General features: G+C 35.8%; 2 protein-coding genes across 2 annotated transcripts; one reads left to right on the forward strand and one right to left on the reverse strand.

Moving 5' to 3' along the window:
* Positions 1 to 3,390: 3,390 nt before the first annotated feature.
* On the reverse strand, positions 3,391 to 5,657 carry LOC131948599 (C-type lectin domain family 4 member M-like). The gene is made up of 3 exons (XM_059310199.1): positions 5,462 to 5,657; positions 4,945 to 5,127; positions 3,391 to 3,512 (listed from the first exon to the last, which is right to left on the reverse strand). The coding sequence occupies exons 1-3, from the start codon at positions 5,655 to 5,657 to the stop codon at positions 3,391 to 3,393; spliced, it is 501 nt and encodes a 166-aa protein (XP_059166182.1).
* Positions 5,658 to 14,907: 9,250 nt separating this feature from the next.
* Positions 14,908 to 18,210, forward strand: LOC131948601 (aerolysin). Its single transcript, XM_059310201.1, has 2 exons — positions 14,908 to 14,982; positions 16,088 to 18,210. Exon 2 carries the CDS (start codon positions 16,102 to 16,104, stop codon positions 17,833 to 17,835), a length of 1,734 nt encoding a protein of 577 aa, XP_059166184.1. The 5' UTR covers positions 14,908 to 14,982; positions 16,088 to 16,101; the 3' UTR covers positions 17,836 to 18,210.

An 18,210-nucleotide genomic window follows, 5' to 3' on the forward strand; every position in this document is an offset into this window, starting at 1 on the left:
AATAAAGTTTATCGAGGCATTGGTTTGATAAACAAAATGTAAGAAAACTCGAATGAAAGCCAGGCAGTTTGTGGAATACAAACTCATGTCAGATAAAGTATAGTTATAAATGTTTGTCGGGACAAGATTCAGTACAATCGCACTCGTACAGAGTGTCAGGGTTACCTTTACAGATCTGATGTCTTTAACTCTCTTCGAACGAGCTTCGGCTGAGGCCATATTCTTCATTTTATTATAAGAAATATTTAACCTCAATATAATCAAGAAAGTACAAATCACCACAGTGCCTGTAGGTATGATAATTGCAATAGTGCTTAATATTGCAGTATGGTATATTGTATTATATTCATTGCTAAAAGCAAATTTATTTGTTGCATAATAAGCAACAGTACTGTTTGTTCCACTATAGAAAGCCCATACAATATAATTTGTGAATGTTTGTGGTATATAAATTATCCCATCTAATAAATATATAACAAGAGTTATCCATTTGATTCTGTATATGGTGATAACAGATGAAACAAAAAACGGAAAACATATAGCAATCATTCTCTCTAAAGCTATCAACGCCACCATATGACCGCTGACACAAACAGCATATTGTTTCCAACATAGTATGTAAACATGAGAATAGTCACCTAAATTAATAGCTACTTCCATATTAAAATAGTTAATTATGTATGGAAGTATAAGACACATCTCACTGACAGAGAAAAACAAATCACATGCGGCCAATGATGCTAAAATGATGTTGTTTGAATCGTTGAGTCCATTATACGTTGGAATAATAATTGTAGTAATGTTGGCGATAATCCCAAAAACACAAATTGTTGGAGTAATCACACAGTTAAAAATTAATATGAATTGGTTTAACGCATCTGGTGAAACATCACATAGCGGCCCAACTGTTTCGTTCGTAAAAGTTAAATTAAAATCTTTAGAATTAACCATTGTCTTCGTGCTACTGTATTAAGATTGAACTTGCTTTATTGAAATACGTAAAGGAAAAAACTTTTTTTAAAAACATATGCGCTGAGATTTTACAATTGCTCTTAAGAAATTTAGCATTGCTACATGATTTGTCAATTTAAACGAGAAGAGAATTTGTATTGAAATCTAAGCGTTAAGGATGATTGACTCACGTTACAAGTATTTTATTTATGTGATATAAATAACGTATGTTCGACGAAACTAAAAATAAAATAACTGTCATTGCAACTAATACCAATAATATCGTTTAAACCTTTGCGTTCATAGAATGATAAGCTTTCAAAAGAATAACTGTTTCATAATTCATAACACAGCATTATTAATTTAATGGTTATGATAAAAACACAGTTTGGTAATAATAGCTCTTTTACTGTATGGAGTATATAATTGTGTACGCTTTAGATTTATTAGAACCTTTCATGTGGAGTAAAATAATAAATTATCTTTTGAAATGAAGAAATATTGAAAAAGCCTTAATTTCATAATTAAAAGTTCTTTGTTCATCTGTGTACCATGCTTCTATAATTATTTTTTTTTATAATTGTAAGATTTTAAAATGATAATTGTCTATGTTGTTTGATCTTTCGTATTTCATCTTAAGTGTCCCACAACGACGTATTTTAATGTCGTAGATACGCTGTATTTTTTTCTAACATGCTGGTAACGTATATATATATATATATATATATATATATATATATATATATATATATATATATATATATATATTGTCATATAGTATGTATTTAACACCCTCAACAATGTAGGGGAGAAGGGGGTGAAAAGTCACAAATTTCACTTTTTAGGAAGTGAAACTTTAACAATGTTAATGCACCAGATACTAGTTCCACATTTCAGATAACTGTATGCAGAGCCGTTTGGAATAGCTGTTCACGGTATGCCCATGACAGACTTTCAAAATGGTGATTTAGAATTGTATTATTTTACCCCAGTGCGGGGTAAAAACTTATATGCTCGGGGTGAAAAGTCACTCAATTTAAAAATAAAATAAAAAAATTGCTGTGAATTTTCGTCCTTGTGACTTTTCACCCACTCATCCCCATTATTTTGTTATTTGTCTTTAAAAAAGTAGGATCTAATTGCTGATGTAATTTATTAGAAAAAGACATTTATATATTTTCTTTTAGTCATATAATTATGCATAGAACAAATTTAAAACATACTCATATAACAACCTAAAGAAGTGTTTTTAATATTCCAAGCGATTTTGTAAAAGTTTAAAAAACAACATAAAAATATTACTTTCGAATATGTTTTCTTTATAGACACTATTTATATTATCCAAATAAACATCAAACTTATTTATATCATGGGAGAATATAATATTGAGATTATATTAATTTATTAATCAAAATAAACGCTACATTAGCGTATTTGCAATTTATTTCTCTATAATTTTTGTCTTAAATAAATATAGTGTGGAAAATATCAGCATGGGCATGCAAAAATACATATTTTACTTCACCAAACAACATTGAAATTATTTCTTCAAACACTACACAAGGATTATAAAAAACGAGAAGATACTAAATGGAATACAAAACATGTCTAACACATTAAAAACTGATAATATAATTTAATGATCACCCTCATTACGAGGTGGATACGAAGCTTTTTTAATAATCATACTTTACTTTGTTATTATTGATATATCTCAAACAAGCTACTTCGTGCAATGTGTCGATCTAAAACATTTGAAAATCTTATCAAGATTGTTATTAAATGAAAAAGTTCAAGTAAACAAAGGCACATGTAAATAGTGGTATTACAAAGGTTTATATGGTATGAAATGTACTCAAACTTCTCTGAAACGTTCAACAAAGAAAACGCTGACTTCAGCGACTTAATGGTAAGATTCTAGGACTCGAGGGTAAAAAATAGACACTCAAAGATAAAGAGCAAATAAGTCTAAGGAGATTTCTAATAGCTCCATTGGAAGTTTTTATAGCTAAAAAGAGAAAACAAACAGGTCAACTAATATTTTATTAAATTGCTCTATAGAAGATCCAGTAGCTCCAAAGAGAATACAAAAAGATCAACAGAGATTTCAAATAGTTCCATGGACTGTTCTTTTAACTGAATTCGATATTTACCAGCAGTTTTGTTGATGAATCATTATAGTAAGAAATCATTGTATAATTTGACATCGGCATGCTTAAAACTTTTATTTGAGCGAAACTTTTATCACCATACCGTGTTTTGGGTTTTAACACACTAATCACGTGTAGCCTTTAAATAAACAACACATTTACACAATGGTAAAAACCATGTATGTGTCTACTCTCTAAACTTTGAATAAATCTAAATTAGGTTCATACTATTTTTTACTCCTTCTAATTATGTTGTATATATATACACCCCCCACACAGCCCTTCTCATCTAAGAAGCGGTTGTCATTTCACAAATGTATCTATTTTTTAGGCTGCAGTCATTGTCGTTGAATGGATAGAGCAGTGGGTTATACTCCACACAATCTTCTAAATCCTGGTTCCCCTTGTTACCTGAAAGAGAAATAAAAAAGGGCACCTATTAGTATATATGGATAGTATCAGAGAAACTCTTCAAAGATTCAAATGCAAAACTTTACTTTTTTGCTATTGAAGACGATTTAATGTGTTAAGTTATTCGAGGAATGGAAGCAAACATAAGTGCTGAAATAGGATTTTTAGATACTCAAATTTGTTTTCTCAAGAGTTTCTTCCATGCATTGTTATAAGGGGGAGGGGGGGGGGGGGGCACTACCCGAACGAAATGGAAATTATATAGAAAAAAATATACTTTTACGTTTCATCTAATTCTCACATCATACAGAATTAAATGGATTGTTAACACTATATATGTGTTCAATGGAATATGTTATATGCCACAATCAAACAGTACTGTTTTTTTCAACAAATGACTTTGCTTTAGGCGACGCGTTTAATATAATTTATTTCCGTTTCTTTTCGAGTACAATGACAGTTAAAATTCCCACAGGCAGAGTTTCTTTCAGGCATCTCCTCCGGGGGGGAGGGGGGGCTTAGCCTTCCAGAAGAAAGTCTACCCCCCCCCCCCACCCCGAGCGAAATGGAATTTATATAGAAAACATATTTTTTACCAGTGTCCGCACCCCCTCCCCCGGAAAATGATGTCCGCCCCCCCCCCCCCCCCCCCCCCCGCCGAAAATCTCAAGTGCCCCTACTTCCCCCCCCCCCCCCCCCCCCCCCCCCCCCCCCCCCCCGGAGAAAAAAAGTCTGGAAGAAACACTGGTTTTCTCTCCTTCCTGAAAATGGACTCAGCTATAGCCACCAAAAGGGCTTTAAATATAAAAAGCCCTACTTTTGTGAAGAAACATAAAACGCCATTGTTAAAAACAGATAAAAAAATATAACACTTTAGTACGCTTAGATTATGCTAGTTATTTCGTTAACGGTTAATAAAGTGAAATAGCAGCCAGCAAAGTAAAAACAAAATAATTTTACTTTGTTCTGTTCGATATTTAAAACTTTTGTAATGCTTCGCTACATTTTCAAAGTAAGTCGAAGTACACTTTATATATTACACGTAATTTGACAATAAGAATTCATCAGAAGGAAAATACACTTCTCTTTCTTCTTCGTTCTTAATTCTAGTGTTGAAAGAGATTCACTTCAACAAAGTTAAGTATTACATGTCAACTTGTTATGCGCCATATAGGCCGTTGGCTCCGATTTCAGCCTACTTTTCTTTTTGGATATGCTTCCATAAACTTTGTCCAACCAAGAACAAAATACAAGGCAGCAGTTGTTTGATTTTGGAGTTGTCTTTCACAGATAAGTTTATGTCGCCAGCTATCGAGCCTCATCTGCCCGGGGGTTCAAAATTGGGACTCTTCGGTTCAGCAACCAAGAACTTAACCGACTCGACTACGGCAGGTTCTTGAAAAGAAATAAAATACAAGGAAGCTGAACTTGCTTGATGGTAGAATGATGTTCCCCCAAGTCGCGTCCAGAGCTGTGCCATCAGACCACTTCATCAGCCCTTCGTTAGCTCGATCATCCAAGCCAATCCAGAAACTGATGTTGAGAAATCTGGTTATGGTCAGGAGGATGTCCAGTTTGTCTTGTGTTTTTACTGTGTAAAGGCGTGTCCCACTTGCTTGAAGTTTTGATACAGATTATAATTAAGCGTTTTAACATAATTGTACTAAATGCATATATGCAAAAACATTTGAGTCACATACACACGTTATATGTATATATCTATAGGCATTGGTGTGTGTGTTAAACAAGAGAAACGCTTGTATTCTCTCTCTTTCTCTCTCTCTTTATATGTATATATATATATATATATATATATTAGCATATATAAATTATATATATTCAATGAATGAACAAATACATCATATTATTGGTGACAACACACATTATTTTATTCAAATATTGGAAGCTAATGAAAAATAGATTGTATTCATTGATCAATAGCATAATACCTTTGCAAGCTGATTCAGCCGATGCGTAATTTTCAGTGGTAGTTGACACCAGCAAACACGCTGTCGTGTTGTTTTTGTATTTCTTTGTGAAACCAGTTTTGATACATCGAAGCTGTGTGTAGACAAGTTCTGTGTTGGAGATAATAGACTTGTCCAAGAGAAGCCACCCACCTGTGATTGAAAACACTTCATCCATGTAGCTAAACATTTCTTATAAAAACTCGTGATCAAATATAGTACTGATTTTCTTTTCGCTTCGTGGTTCAGTTAGGATTAAGATTGAGGTCTTCGAAAAATCAACCTGAGATTATACAGAGTTTAAGGTAGCGATAATATGAATGGTACATTTTCAAAATCAAACGTCATCTGCCAACAAAGTTCTACTCATCTAAGTACAAACTCAACATAACTTTAAATATGAAAAAATATACGCTTAAATTAATTTAATTTTACTAGTTTCAACTTCAAATAACCATTATTGTTATACTGTTTCGCTACAATCCAATAAATAAGGCCTATAGGATCAGTGTTTCTTCCAGACAATTTTCTCCGGGGGGGGGGGGGGCACTTGAAATCTTCGGGGGGGCGGTAAACTTTCTTCGGGGGGGGGGGGGGCGGACGCTGTTAAAAGTATATATTTTCTATATAAATTATATAAATTTCATTTCGTTCGGGGGGGGGGGGCGGTAAAACATTTTTCGGGGGGGGGGCCAAGCCCCCCCGAAGAGATGCCTGGAAGAAACTCTGTATAGGATTAGATCATGAAGGTTTTTAGTCACACAGGAGCCAGGCAGCTAAAATGGTTTCCAAAGTCACTTTAGGTAAGCTGAGACGGCTAACATAAACCAAACTTCTTTTTTTTTATTCGTTTGCTGAATAAATAGAAACAAATTATCTATGTTTCATCGGCAGTATTGATTGCCAGGTTGAAATAAAAAAAAAACAGCATTATTACAGAGTGTGTTTCTGAAAACAATTGAATTAAATAAAGGTAAAGTAACAAAAAAATATTGCAATCCGCTGATATATGCGAAGTGGGGGAGGGTGGTAAAATATAGCAGCTTCACTTAGGTATCGTTCATAAATTACGTCACACTCTATGGGGAGAATGGTGGGTATTGAACAGGGAAATGGATGGGCTTTTGTGACAGGGGGTGAGTAGAATAGAGATAACCCTCTTGAAAACAATACTGTGATCTTTTAAAGGATGACGCCAAAAGAAACAAATAGAATACAAAACTGAAGATGTAGCCCTACCCAGTTTGCAGGAGTTCTGACTAGTGTTGTAGAAAAACCCATAACACGTCTCCGTGTTCCTTGAACACATCCTGCCACAGCTGAGCATATCCGAGACTTGCATATAGTCACTGGTGGGGTAGAGGACGATGCTTGGGTTGTTCATGCGAGTAAAGATGGTGGCTTGGTTCGGTGTTTTCGAGGCTCCTTCTGTCGTGACAAGAAACGTCGATTTTATAATATACAGTGTTTACAAATCTTCTTTCTTAATTGTAATGTTGGAAGACATTTTCCCAAAATTAATTAAGTATTTAGTGTCAATTTGTTATGCGCTATATATGCAGTTGACTCCGATTTCAGCCTGCTGTTCTTTTTGGATTTGCTTCCATAGCCTTTATTCATTTAAGAACAAACTACAAAGCAATATTTGTTTGAATTTGGAGTGCCCAGCGATCGCGCCTCATCTGCCCTGATTTTATACACTACTATTTAAATTACTATAAAGAAAAGCGTTAGTCACTTTAGTATCTGTTGGATACCTTTACTAATATTTAGGAAGAGACCCACGCTTTTCTTAATAGTTATTTAAATAATAATGTCTAATATTTAGGAAGAGATCTACGTTTTTCTTTATAGTTATTTAAATAGTAGTGTATAATTTATTTTCTACTTTTTTAGTGCATTATTACATAAATTTTTTTTTATTAAAACGTTTTTTAATGATTTTTTTTTTACAACATTGAGCTAAACCAGCCCGACCAAGCCGACTACCCTACTTCACAAATAAAAGCAGTCTAGGATAATGTTGTATTTAAGGCTCTTGTCAGTGGCCTATGCCCGACAGAGATGACATGTTAAAAATAGTAATAAAACAATTAATTTAGGGTATTTTTTTATCATTAATTAAAGACTCTTTGAATATTTCTCACAACACGATGTTAATGGCACAATATTTATATGGACGTGCCAAATCAGCGCTTTAAAAATGTATCAAATTGTAATGCTAGTTGTATACACGGACCAAAATATTGCACAAAATAATGGGTTTGTCGTTATTTTAGCGAACGCTGATAGGGACATGAAACGCTGAACGAAGCCAACTAGAAGTCTAATCAAATGAGCTAAACACAATACATGTCTGCATCAAATCAGTGAGAAATATATTGTCTAAAATCAATATCGTTAGTTTTTCTTTGTGCCTGCCAAAGACATCGTGGTTGTGGAGAAGCATAATTTAGGTTTATTTTAATTGTTTTTAAAAATTGGAGAAAGGCCGGAAAGACAGTCAAGTTTAAAATTGGAGAAAGGCCGGAAAGACAGTAAAGTTAAAAATTGGAGAAAGGCCGGAAAGACAGTAAAGTTAAAAATTGGAGAGAGACCGGAAAGACAGTAAAGTTTAAAATGGGAGAAAGTGTAATGTAGGCCTACTCGGTTTGTCTTTTACTTCCATCCCGGTGCTTCACACAAACTTGTTTCATTACGGGGCGGTGGGGGGGGGGGGGGGGGGTGGGAGGGGGGCCGTTAGAAGATGATGACCCACTGGTAAAATTCGTGAGTTTAGGCGGCAAAATAAGTAATCAGATGTAGAACACGCTCTTTAAATTATTTAATGGTCAGTTTAATTAATAAACTGTATATATCGAATTCTACCTAGTTTGACTGTTCTGTAGCTTCAAGAGCAACTTCTGTGTTTGGTTTGTAAAAACCGGCATTGAGAAATGTACCAGTATGTTTTACTTCATTATTTGTCAAATATAAAATCTACGATTATTTGTTATTTCTTGTTATGCGTTGGGCATTTTTTTTTGTTAACATAATTCAAACTATTCAAAAATTCACAACACGTTTAAATTTAAATACAAATAATTAGGCTATCTATTTAATTTTACTTTACTTCAAATGCCGCTCGGAAACCAGGGTTGAAAAGATATTTATACCCATCTTGGAATTCCGCTAGAGTTGAACAATACATAAAAATCAAGCTTCAAAGCGTAATCTAATATATAAAGCTCAAATCTGTATGTAAAAATAAGTATGTTTGTCGTTGACATACTTCTATGGATTTAAGTGTTAGACTATTATCGTGCTCATAGTCTAAATTTATGAGTTAAAAAATTATTATTGAAAGTGTTGGGAAATAATTTTCATTTTTCAAACTGATAGTAATAATTGTCGGCATGTTCATTAAACACAATTTTTGAAAAATAACAAAAATTCTAATTATGTCTGAAAAATATTTATATTTAGTCCTTTAGCACTTACTTCCCTTTGATAAATTAGGAAAACACAATTACTTCCCTTTATAAAACATTGCATTATTGGAAAAGAATTTACTTTTTATTACTTTGTTTTGGTGTTGGGAAAAAAATAATTACATAATTAGCGGGGATTGATCAAGTGAAAATGTTGTAGGTATTTTACGGTTAAGCTTGGAGTATTATAATTGTTCATTTGGTTTGGTTTGGCACCTACGTTCGTTTATGTGAGTGCAAAAGACTATGAATAAGTTGGGATACTATAGTCGATTATTAAGCTGAAACAGGCGATTCTGCCCCGGGCTAGACTGTGAGCACTTTGCGTTTATGTTCGCGTTAGTCTTTTCTTTGTGTTTAGGTTGCGTTTGCGTTAGTGGTTGCGTTTTGATTTGGTTCGTTTTTGTTCTTTCTTTTTTCGTTTTCGTTTGTGTTTTTTTTTCTTTGGGTTTGTGTTTGTATTTGTGTTTGTGGTTGGTTTTGCGTTTGGATTTGGTTTGTTTTCGTTTGCTTTTTCGTTTGTTTTTTTCTTTGTGTTCGTATGGTGTTTTTGGTTGTGGTTGGGTTTGTTGTTAGGTTTTTTTTCGTTTGCTTTTTTGTTTGTTTTTTTCTTTGTGTTTGTATTGGTGTTTGTGATTGTGGTTGGGTTTGTTGTTAGGTTTTTGTTTTCGTTTGTATTTGTAATTGTGTTAGCGTTATGTTTGCGTTTTGTTGTTTTGGTTGGTTGTGGTTTGGGTGGGCAATGCCGGGTTTATGATGATTACTAAACACACAGGTAATGGTCTTTAACGGAAAGGTTTTTCACAGAAGCCAGAGCAGGGCCTGGCCGGGACGGCTAGTAATGTTATAAACATCATTTCCAAACTATAACGCAAAGTATTTTTAAACTAGATAGTTAAGTAATCAAAAGAGTAAAATAATAACACAATAGGATAATCAACTTACCTAGAGCAATGATGTTAAAGAAGAAATAAAAAGCCAATTTGATCACAAGGCTAAAAAAATACATTGTAGATGAGTTGATCCGTATATTACAATTAACAAATGTATTGAGCTGTAAAATAAGTTTATCAGTACAGTAAAATTGTCATAAAATGTTATCGGAACTGTAGCTTGTCACCACACTACATAAACAAGCAGACTTCTAACGGTGGTTTTTCGCAGTAAAACATTTCTTTAATGTAATCAGTGTAGTCAGTCATAGAGATGACCATCTAACGTGCCGTTTTTTTTCTGTACGTCTCATTACCTTTTGTTATCCGTAGCTGTGTTGAAAATATCATAAAATGACATCTAGCCAACGGGATTTAAGGTTACGAGGGTAGTCAATAATTAATTGCTTCTCGAACAGTCTAACGGTATTATGATTACTGTATACTCTTCGAAATCATGGACAGTTTTAAAGGATTAATAGGTTGTCAGAACTAGCAAGAGATAATTAAATACATTTGTAAAAGTGTCCTATAGTGAACTAGTCCTATATTTATATCTGGTAGTGTATCAATCACTTAACGGAGCGCTGTGTAAGGTGCAACATCAGCCATCCACTTGCAAATTACCGCAGCTAAACATATAAGTTTTTACAGTGTTGATTAACCTTAAGGAAGAATGACGAATCCATATGTCACCAAGTTCAAATGACATAATACATCTCAACTTCATTAAACATGTAATCTATTTAGTTGTGTTCATTGTAAGCTGTTTACAATGAGTTACTGTTACACAAAGCCAATCTTCTAGAACAGGAAAGGTCGTTTAGACTTCTGACACAATTTAGCCTAAGTGTACATGAAGTAAGGTTGTTTAGACTTCCTATGCAATGTATGCCAACACGATGTATAAAGTCAAACAAAAATCAGTAACGCTCAATTATTTATCTTGGCCGCGGTCCATACACCATGACGGTGTTTTGTGAACTTCCCAGTACGTAAGCACTGCCAACAGTTTCGATCCGATTGAGTTCCTATCTGAAACGTAATCAAAAGTCAAAGATCGTTAAGCTGTTCCACTTGAAGGTAGAGGCGGGTGTTAATTATGTATATGACAGTTTATCGCGTATCTGGCGCAGGGGATAAAGGCTGATCAATATTTTAACCGAACTCAGGTTGTTGTTTTTTTCAGATGGTGTCTTTTGTTGTCTTCACCAGACACTAGAATTGGTAGAAAGTAAAGCATTTTCCAATGTGTAAGACGACTTTTTTTTTAGCCTAGGAAAATATTCTTAAAAGTCGATGTAACTCTTATATGTATGTTGGCGTATTGATTGGGAGAATATATCCCACATTCATTAGTTTAATTGGAAGATTTTCTGAAAAGGGGGTAACCTCTTATTATTCGTTCAGTCTTATACGAGGGTGTTTTTTTTTTTAATTTTTACTCTAGATCAGGGGTCTCCAAACTTTTCAGTCCGAGGGCCGCATTACCCATCAAATTTCAGTTCGGGGGCCAGTTTCTTCCAGGCATGTCTTTGATTTTTCTGGGCAAAGTTCCTCAGCCATCACCAACAGACGATTTTTCCTTGGACAAAAAGATCTCCGCGGGCCGGATGAGAGGACTTCGCGGGCCGCATCCGGCCCGCGGGCCGTAGTTTGAGACCCCTGCTCTAGATGTATGGTTTATGACCCATAAAATGATACGTACTTTCCAAGTTCTTGTAATAGTAGTGATGAAGCTAAGTAGAGTTAAAAAGAAAAATAATTGTATTTTCATATTTTATTTTTGATTTATTGAATTTTTTTAATCCTCTCTATTAACTAGCCCACAAATTATATCAGTGGATGTTAACCTGGGTTCCGCTGAACCCCAGGGGTTTGGTGAGTCAGTCTAAATGGTTTGGCGTAGGTCAAGACACACATCCGATGCAAATTGATTCGCGATCGAATTTTTAATGGTCGGCGAATTGTGCATTTGAAACTGGAGGAGTTTGGTGCTTCCAAAATGGTTGTTCCAAAATGGCGAGCTTTACCGACTCGGCGTGGTCGAGTCGGTAAAGCTCATGGTAAAGCGCATGGTTGCTAAACCGAAAGGCTCGAGTTCGAACCCTCGGGCAGATGAGGCTCGTTAGCTGGGGACAGCCTCTCTTCTTGGTTGGACAAAGGCTATGGAAGCAAATCCAAAAAGAAAAGCAGGCTGAAATCGGAGTCAATGGCCTCAGTGGCACATAACCCGTTGACACGTAACGCTTAATTGTGTTGGAGGCGTGGTCGAGTCGGCAAAAAGGTCATGGTTGATAAATACGAAAAAAGTCTCGAGTTCAAACCCACTGGCAGATAAATCTCGATCCCCTTCAACACTAATAATTAAGAACGAAGAAGAAGAAGAAGCTGCCCTAGATCATGTTCGCTATAATTATTTCGTGAAATATTTAAAAAAAAAAAATCCACGTGCGATCACACAATTGTCTCTCACTCTGACAACAGCTGTGAACTTTAAGCAAAACATGTGTTTTTATATTGTCTTTTTGTTTGAACTTTTCGTTATTATAGCAAAATGACATTAAAAAGGTTATAGTAATTTGTAAATATGTATATTATTTGTTATGAAATAATCCTCTGAAATAAACATTGCTGCGATTTGTGTTCGACATTAGTACATTACTATACTACATCCATTATTACATTTCAGTTGCAAATATACGTTTTTCCAAACAATTTGAGCAATTTTTATACAACCTGTGTTATTTATTACCATTTAGAAATAAATTAATAGACTCAACACAACTTAAGAGGGTAGGCTCCAGAAAAAAAACCAAGCTTCTTAATTAAAACGTTTTATATATTTATGTGTGTATATCTAAGTTAGGGTAATTAAAGGAAAATATTGCCATGCATCGGGGACCCTTTTGAAAATATGGTTGCCATGGCAACGGCGGCTATCTTTAAAAAAACATCCTTTTCTGGAGTTCTAGAATTACATAAACTAACATATATATCGGCTATATAACCATTAATCCTTCTTGTACTAACACTAATAGAGCTAGTTTTTGTAACAGAAAGCTCTCTAGAAATTTTTTTTTAAATTTTCAAAATATAAGTATAAGATCCTATTCCCTACCATTTGTCAAATTTTGAGTAATTTGCGTAGACCAAAAGTGGTACTATACGCTATTTTCGATTTCCAAAAAAAAAAAAAAACCAACGCATATGAATTTATAAAGTACTTGTATTACACACTTGTATTTACACATATCGTTTGACGTTTACATGGTGCACAATTCTTTTTTCAACGAGATTCTATTCTATTATAAAAAGTTTAAGTAAAAAAATGGATAAACCCCACCCCCTGGTTCATTAAATGTAATTATTGAGGGTTTTTTTGTTTGTTTTATTAGTTTATAATATACAACATTTTAAAAATAAACTTGTATTTCTAGCGGCTGATGAGTATATTTCAGTATTTTAAAAAAGCGGTTAAAAGATACTGAATTATTTCTTGATTAGCAAGAGTAACTTGTAGCATTAAAGAACATAGTCTAGGACCACACCAGCTGTGCACCAGGATCACATACAGCTAAACAGTTTATTATTTTACTGATACTTAGATTTTATCGCGATAATAATATTTTTTTTCTAGAAATTTAACTAATGACGATGTGGCGACACCGCCAGGCTAATAAAAAAATCCGGGTAATTATGGTTAAGTCTAAGTCGTGCGTTATCTCTATTCACATCCTGTAAATATGAATAACTTTTTCCCGAGGAATCCAAGATCTGTTTACAATTTATGTCAGCACGTAGCACGTCGCTGATGGGGGATTTTAAGATGCTTAGATACAGATAGGAGAACGAGAGCGGACCAGGGGCGTAGCAACAATTTTACCAACGTAGACAAAATCCTCGATCTTTCATGTTTTGATTAGTACTCCAAGTATTTCGCAATTGTAAACTAGAGGGGGGGGGGGTTGCTTTTAATCAGTTCTAAAGAGACCATATTTTTGCACCTGTTAGTTGTCTGCCGACAGAAAAAGCTATAATGTTAAATATTATAAAATTAATTGCAAACTGCTATTTTATATAATAGTTTAAATCTTAGTTTTTTTTATTACTATAATTTCAAATAATTAAAATAAGTATGTCAAATAATTAAAATAAGTATGTCAAATAATGACAACTAAGTATATATAAATAATTGTGTTCAATATTTTTTATTATTTAACCCTACTTTTTATTTTGCTACCCCTAATTCTCTTTAATAAATCATATGAGAAAAAAATAATTTTACAAGGATTGAGTTGCTTTTTCAGATGAGTGTTGCTGTGTTTTGTGTTGTTGTAATTTGTATTTGTTTTGTGTCTTGTGCTAATTAGTTGTCTATTTTTTTCTGTTATCATATGTTTAAAAAAATGTTTTATTTTTATTTTTAGATTGCAGCAAAGCACAGTTATTAGGCAATATTATAAATAGTAGGGTATAGCGGTTTTTCTGAATCCCCTTAGCCCTAAATCCTGCGTTCAGCCCGCAGTCTTTAAATGTCCACCACTGATAGTTGGGTTATTTCCAGAGTAGAACAGTGTAATGTAAGTCATTCTAAATTTATCGCTGTTCGAAGTTTATATTGTGTAATTCTTTGGCCGTGGAGCGAAAGACGATAAGCACATATTATTTTCTTAGTTGCGTGACCCTGTTTTCTAAAACATCATTATTTAAATGTAAAAAATGCCTGCGCTTGGATAATATTTATCGGGGCACGGGTTTATCTACACTACCACCCAGCAAGCCATTGTGCAATTTTTCAGGCAGTCCCCCATGACAGTCGTGCCTCTGCCTGCTGCTTCCCCGCTTTTCTTACTTTCTTTTGCCTTGTGGCTTTTGTGCACTCGTCCACTCCCCACAAACCCCTACTCCGGAAGCCTATCTACGTTCTTCCGGTAACGCTAATCAGGAAGCCTGGCTATATAAATACTCGCACACAAGAGATTTTAACATAAACAAAAAGATTTCTTGTTTGAGTCGAAAATATTTTAGCACTCGTCTGGTCGGCCGATTGTAAAACTGAAGTGTATTTTGTCTACTGAATTACCGTGAGTTTAAGAAGGTAGGTTGATTAAAAGGTCATAAGGAGGATAGATAGATTGGATGGATGGATGGATGGATGGATGGATGGATGGATGGATGGATGGATGGATGGATGGATGGATGGATGGATGGATGGATGGATGGATGGATGGATGGATGGATGGATGGATGGATGGATGGATGGATGGATGGATGGATGGATGGATGGATGGGTGGGTGGGTGGGTGGGTGGATGGGTGGGTGGGTGGATGGATGGATGGATGGATGGATGGATGGATGGATGGATGGATGGATGGATGGATGGATGGATGGATGGATGGATGGATGGATGGATGGATGGATGGATGGATGGATGGATGGATGGATGGATGGATGGACGGACGGACGGACGGACGGACGGACGGACGGACGGACGGACGGACGGACGGACGGACGGACGGACGGACGGACGGACGGACGGACGGACGGACGGACGGACGGACGGATGTATGGATGGATGGGTGGGTGGGTGGGTGGGTGGGTGGGTGGGTGGGTGGGTGGGTGGATGAGTGGATGGATTGATTGATGGATGGATGGATGGATACTTAAAAGCATTGAAATAAAGTTTTCGACCACTTGGAAGTAATTAAATACATAAGTCCACATTTTTTTATAGCCACTGCTTATACCTGATCCAAATATTTTTGTATGAATGTACATGCGTATTCATGCGATTAAAATGGATTTAACATATAATATGGTCTTTCTATTCTAAGCGAAACTAACGCCTCATTACGGCTGTTGTTTTCCATTTTAAAATTTAAGTAACGTTTTAATTTGTGTGAATTAATTTATTTAACCATTTAATTAACATACGTAACTCATTTTGCATAACATTACATTCCAGTAATTATAATCGTTTGTCTTGATTAAAAAACTTTTAACAATATATGAAATATGCTCTGTCTTAGAGGAAAGGTCTACGAAACGATCTGCGTAGCTCGTGTACTGTTTGTCTTAATGGAAAAAAAAATTCCGTTTTTTTATAGTACAAATTTACGTGTTAGGATTTTTTAGATATATATTTTTTAAATTCACTTTTAGATGCTTGTTTTCTTATTTAAAGAAATCTTTTTTTCTAACAGATTTTACAGTAAAGATGATTTTGGCTGTGACGGTCGCGTTGTTGGCTCTCGTGGTTTACAGAGCTGACGCTGGCTGTAGCAGATCAAACTGGTGGTCAAGCCTGGACAAGCAGGGACTATCGAGGTGTAGCGATGGGAATGATTTCATCTCGGGCTTCTACAGAAACGACAGAACAGGTTGGAAGAGTGACCCCTTGGGGTTGTTGGAAGAAGCGGAATGTTGCTCTAGGAACTGGCCTTGGACAAACTCCAAAACCCAAACCATGTACGCTGATTGGTGGGGGACGTTCGACAGAGACTATACTTGGGCTAATTGTCCAGCTGGTTATTTCTTAAATGGTTTGTACATAAGTGGAAACGGCAACGGCAAGTTATTTAACATCGAAGAAGGGAGATGTTCTAAACCAGCAGACCACCCCCCATACCACGGGCACTGTTATGATCATGATATTTCTTCATGCTTTGATAACAAAGGCTTATGTAGATGTAACAACGACTACTACGTCGCTGGTATATACCGCGGTGGCTGTGATAAACTCTACTGCTTAGAGAAACTGAGGTGCTGCAAGACTGCAGAGGAACCTGAAGCACTAGACGAGCTGTACAAGGTGAAGACTCGCATCATGGACACCACGATGTCGGACATGGCTTCATTGGCTAATTATATGGGCTACGGCTGGTGCGCGGGTTGTAGAGCAGCTCATATTGGAGAAGATTTTAGAAGACACGGCGACACATGGAACGCTGATAAAAGTGGACGCTGTAAAGGGTATATGAATGATAGACGTCTGAGCATTGCCTATGGTGACTGGAGCTTTGGAATAAAGGACATCAAGTATGGAGAACCTGTGATACAAGACTTGACTCCCGAAACGATTGACTCTGGTACCCTTTATAACGATGAGCCGACTGATGCCACAAAGGGTGTAACGAGATCTGAGACCAGTGTCCGTAGCGTCACCCACACCACAACAAGCTCTTGGAAAAACAGTCACGAGCTAGATGTCAAGGTGACTTACACACCTTCTTCAGCAACAGGGGGTGTTGGTGGGTCTATCGGCTACAAATTCAACTATGAAAAAAGCACAACGTCTTCAGATGAAACAAATAATGTACAGTCGAATACATTTACGGTTAATACGTCGAAAATTCTGAAACCAAATTCTGCAGCTAAATGGAAACTTGTTTTATCCAAAACAAGGACATCAGTTACCTATACAGCTACAATTATAGCCAAGTTTTCAACAGAATTTAAAGGTTTTCTGCGTTGGGGTGAAGGACCACACGGTAAATATACCAACTACCATTACCAGTATCGTGGTAGCGGAGCTCGTCCCACGTTTAACTACAGATTTGGTGACTCCAGCATTCCCTTCTACACAGCCCTGAAACGACAAAGCGAAACCAACTCCCAGCCATGGTTGTGGAACGACATGAAAAATGGCCATCCGAATGCACAACATTTAATCAACGATCTGTGTAATGAAAACAGGTACGTCTTCAAATTAACTGGCCGGTTTGATGACGTCATTGGCAAACACGTCGAGTTTCGCTGGGAGTCTGCTCCGTTACGCAAGCGATCAGCCGACCGTGGCGAGAAGGTGCCTGATGTCATACACCAGAACTCCACTCACGTCGCCAAGGCTCTGCCTAACGATGTTCCACTGGTGAAGCTTGAGCCTCCTACAGTCAACATAGAGGTCGTGAATCAAGCTAAGATTGAGAACCTCGAGTTAACTGGTTCTTAGTTATATAAAAGGAGTTTTACTAAGCATCATATATGTTATACCTTAGTTGTACCATTTATACTATTTAATTGTATGCTTGATAGGTAAATCATAAAAAAGCCACTTAACTAGAGGGATTTTGCAAGGGTTTGGACATTAGTTACGATTAGTGAAGAAAAGACCGTGGTTAGAGATTGCTGCATCACTATTTTATATTTAATTTCATTAAAACAGTATATTTAAATTGCTACTTTAAACTTTTTTGGAAATAAAGTAAAAATCACCAATATAGGCTACCATATCTGAACTCAAATTGTTAATATCTCAGAAAAAAGTAACGTGTATCTCAAGTGGAGGGAGATAAAGTTGGAATGAGACGTGGTTTTTAGCCGAGGG

Source organism: Physella acuta, unplaced genomic scaffold (genome assembly GCF_028476545.2).
Source record: "Physella acuta isolate Inbredline_101_S28 unplaced genomic scaffold, ASM2847654v3 ptg000651l, whole genome shotgun sequence".
Lineage (NCBI taxonomy): Eukaryota > Metazoa > Mollusca > Gastropoda > Physidae > Physella > Physella acuta.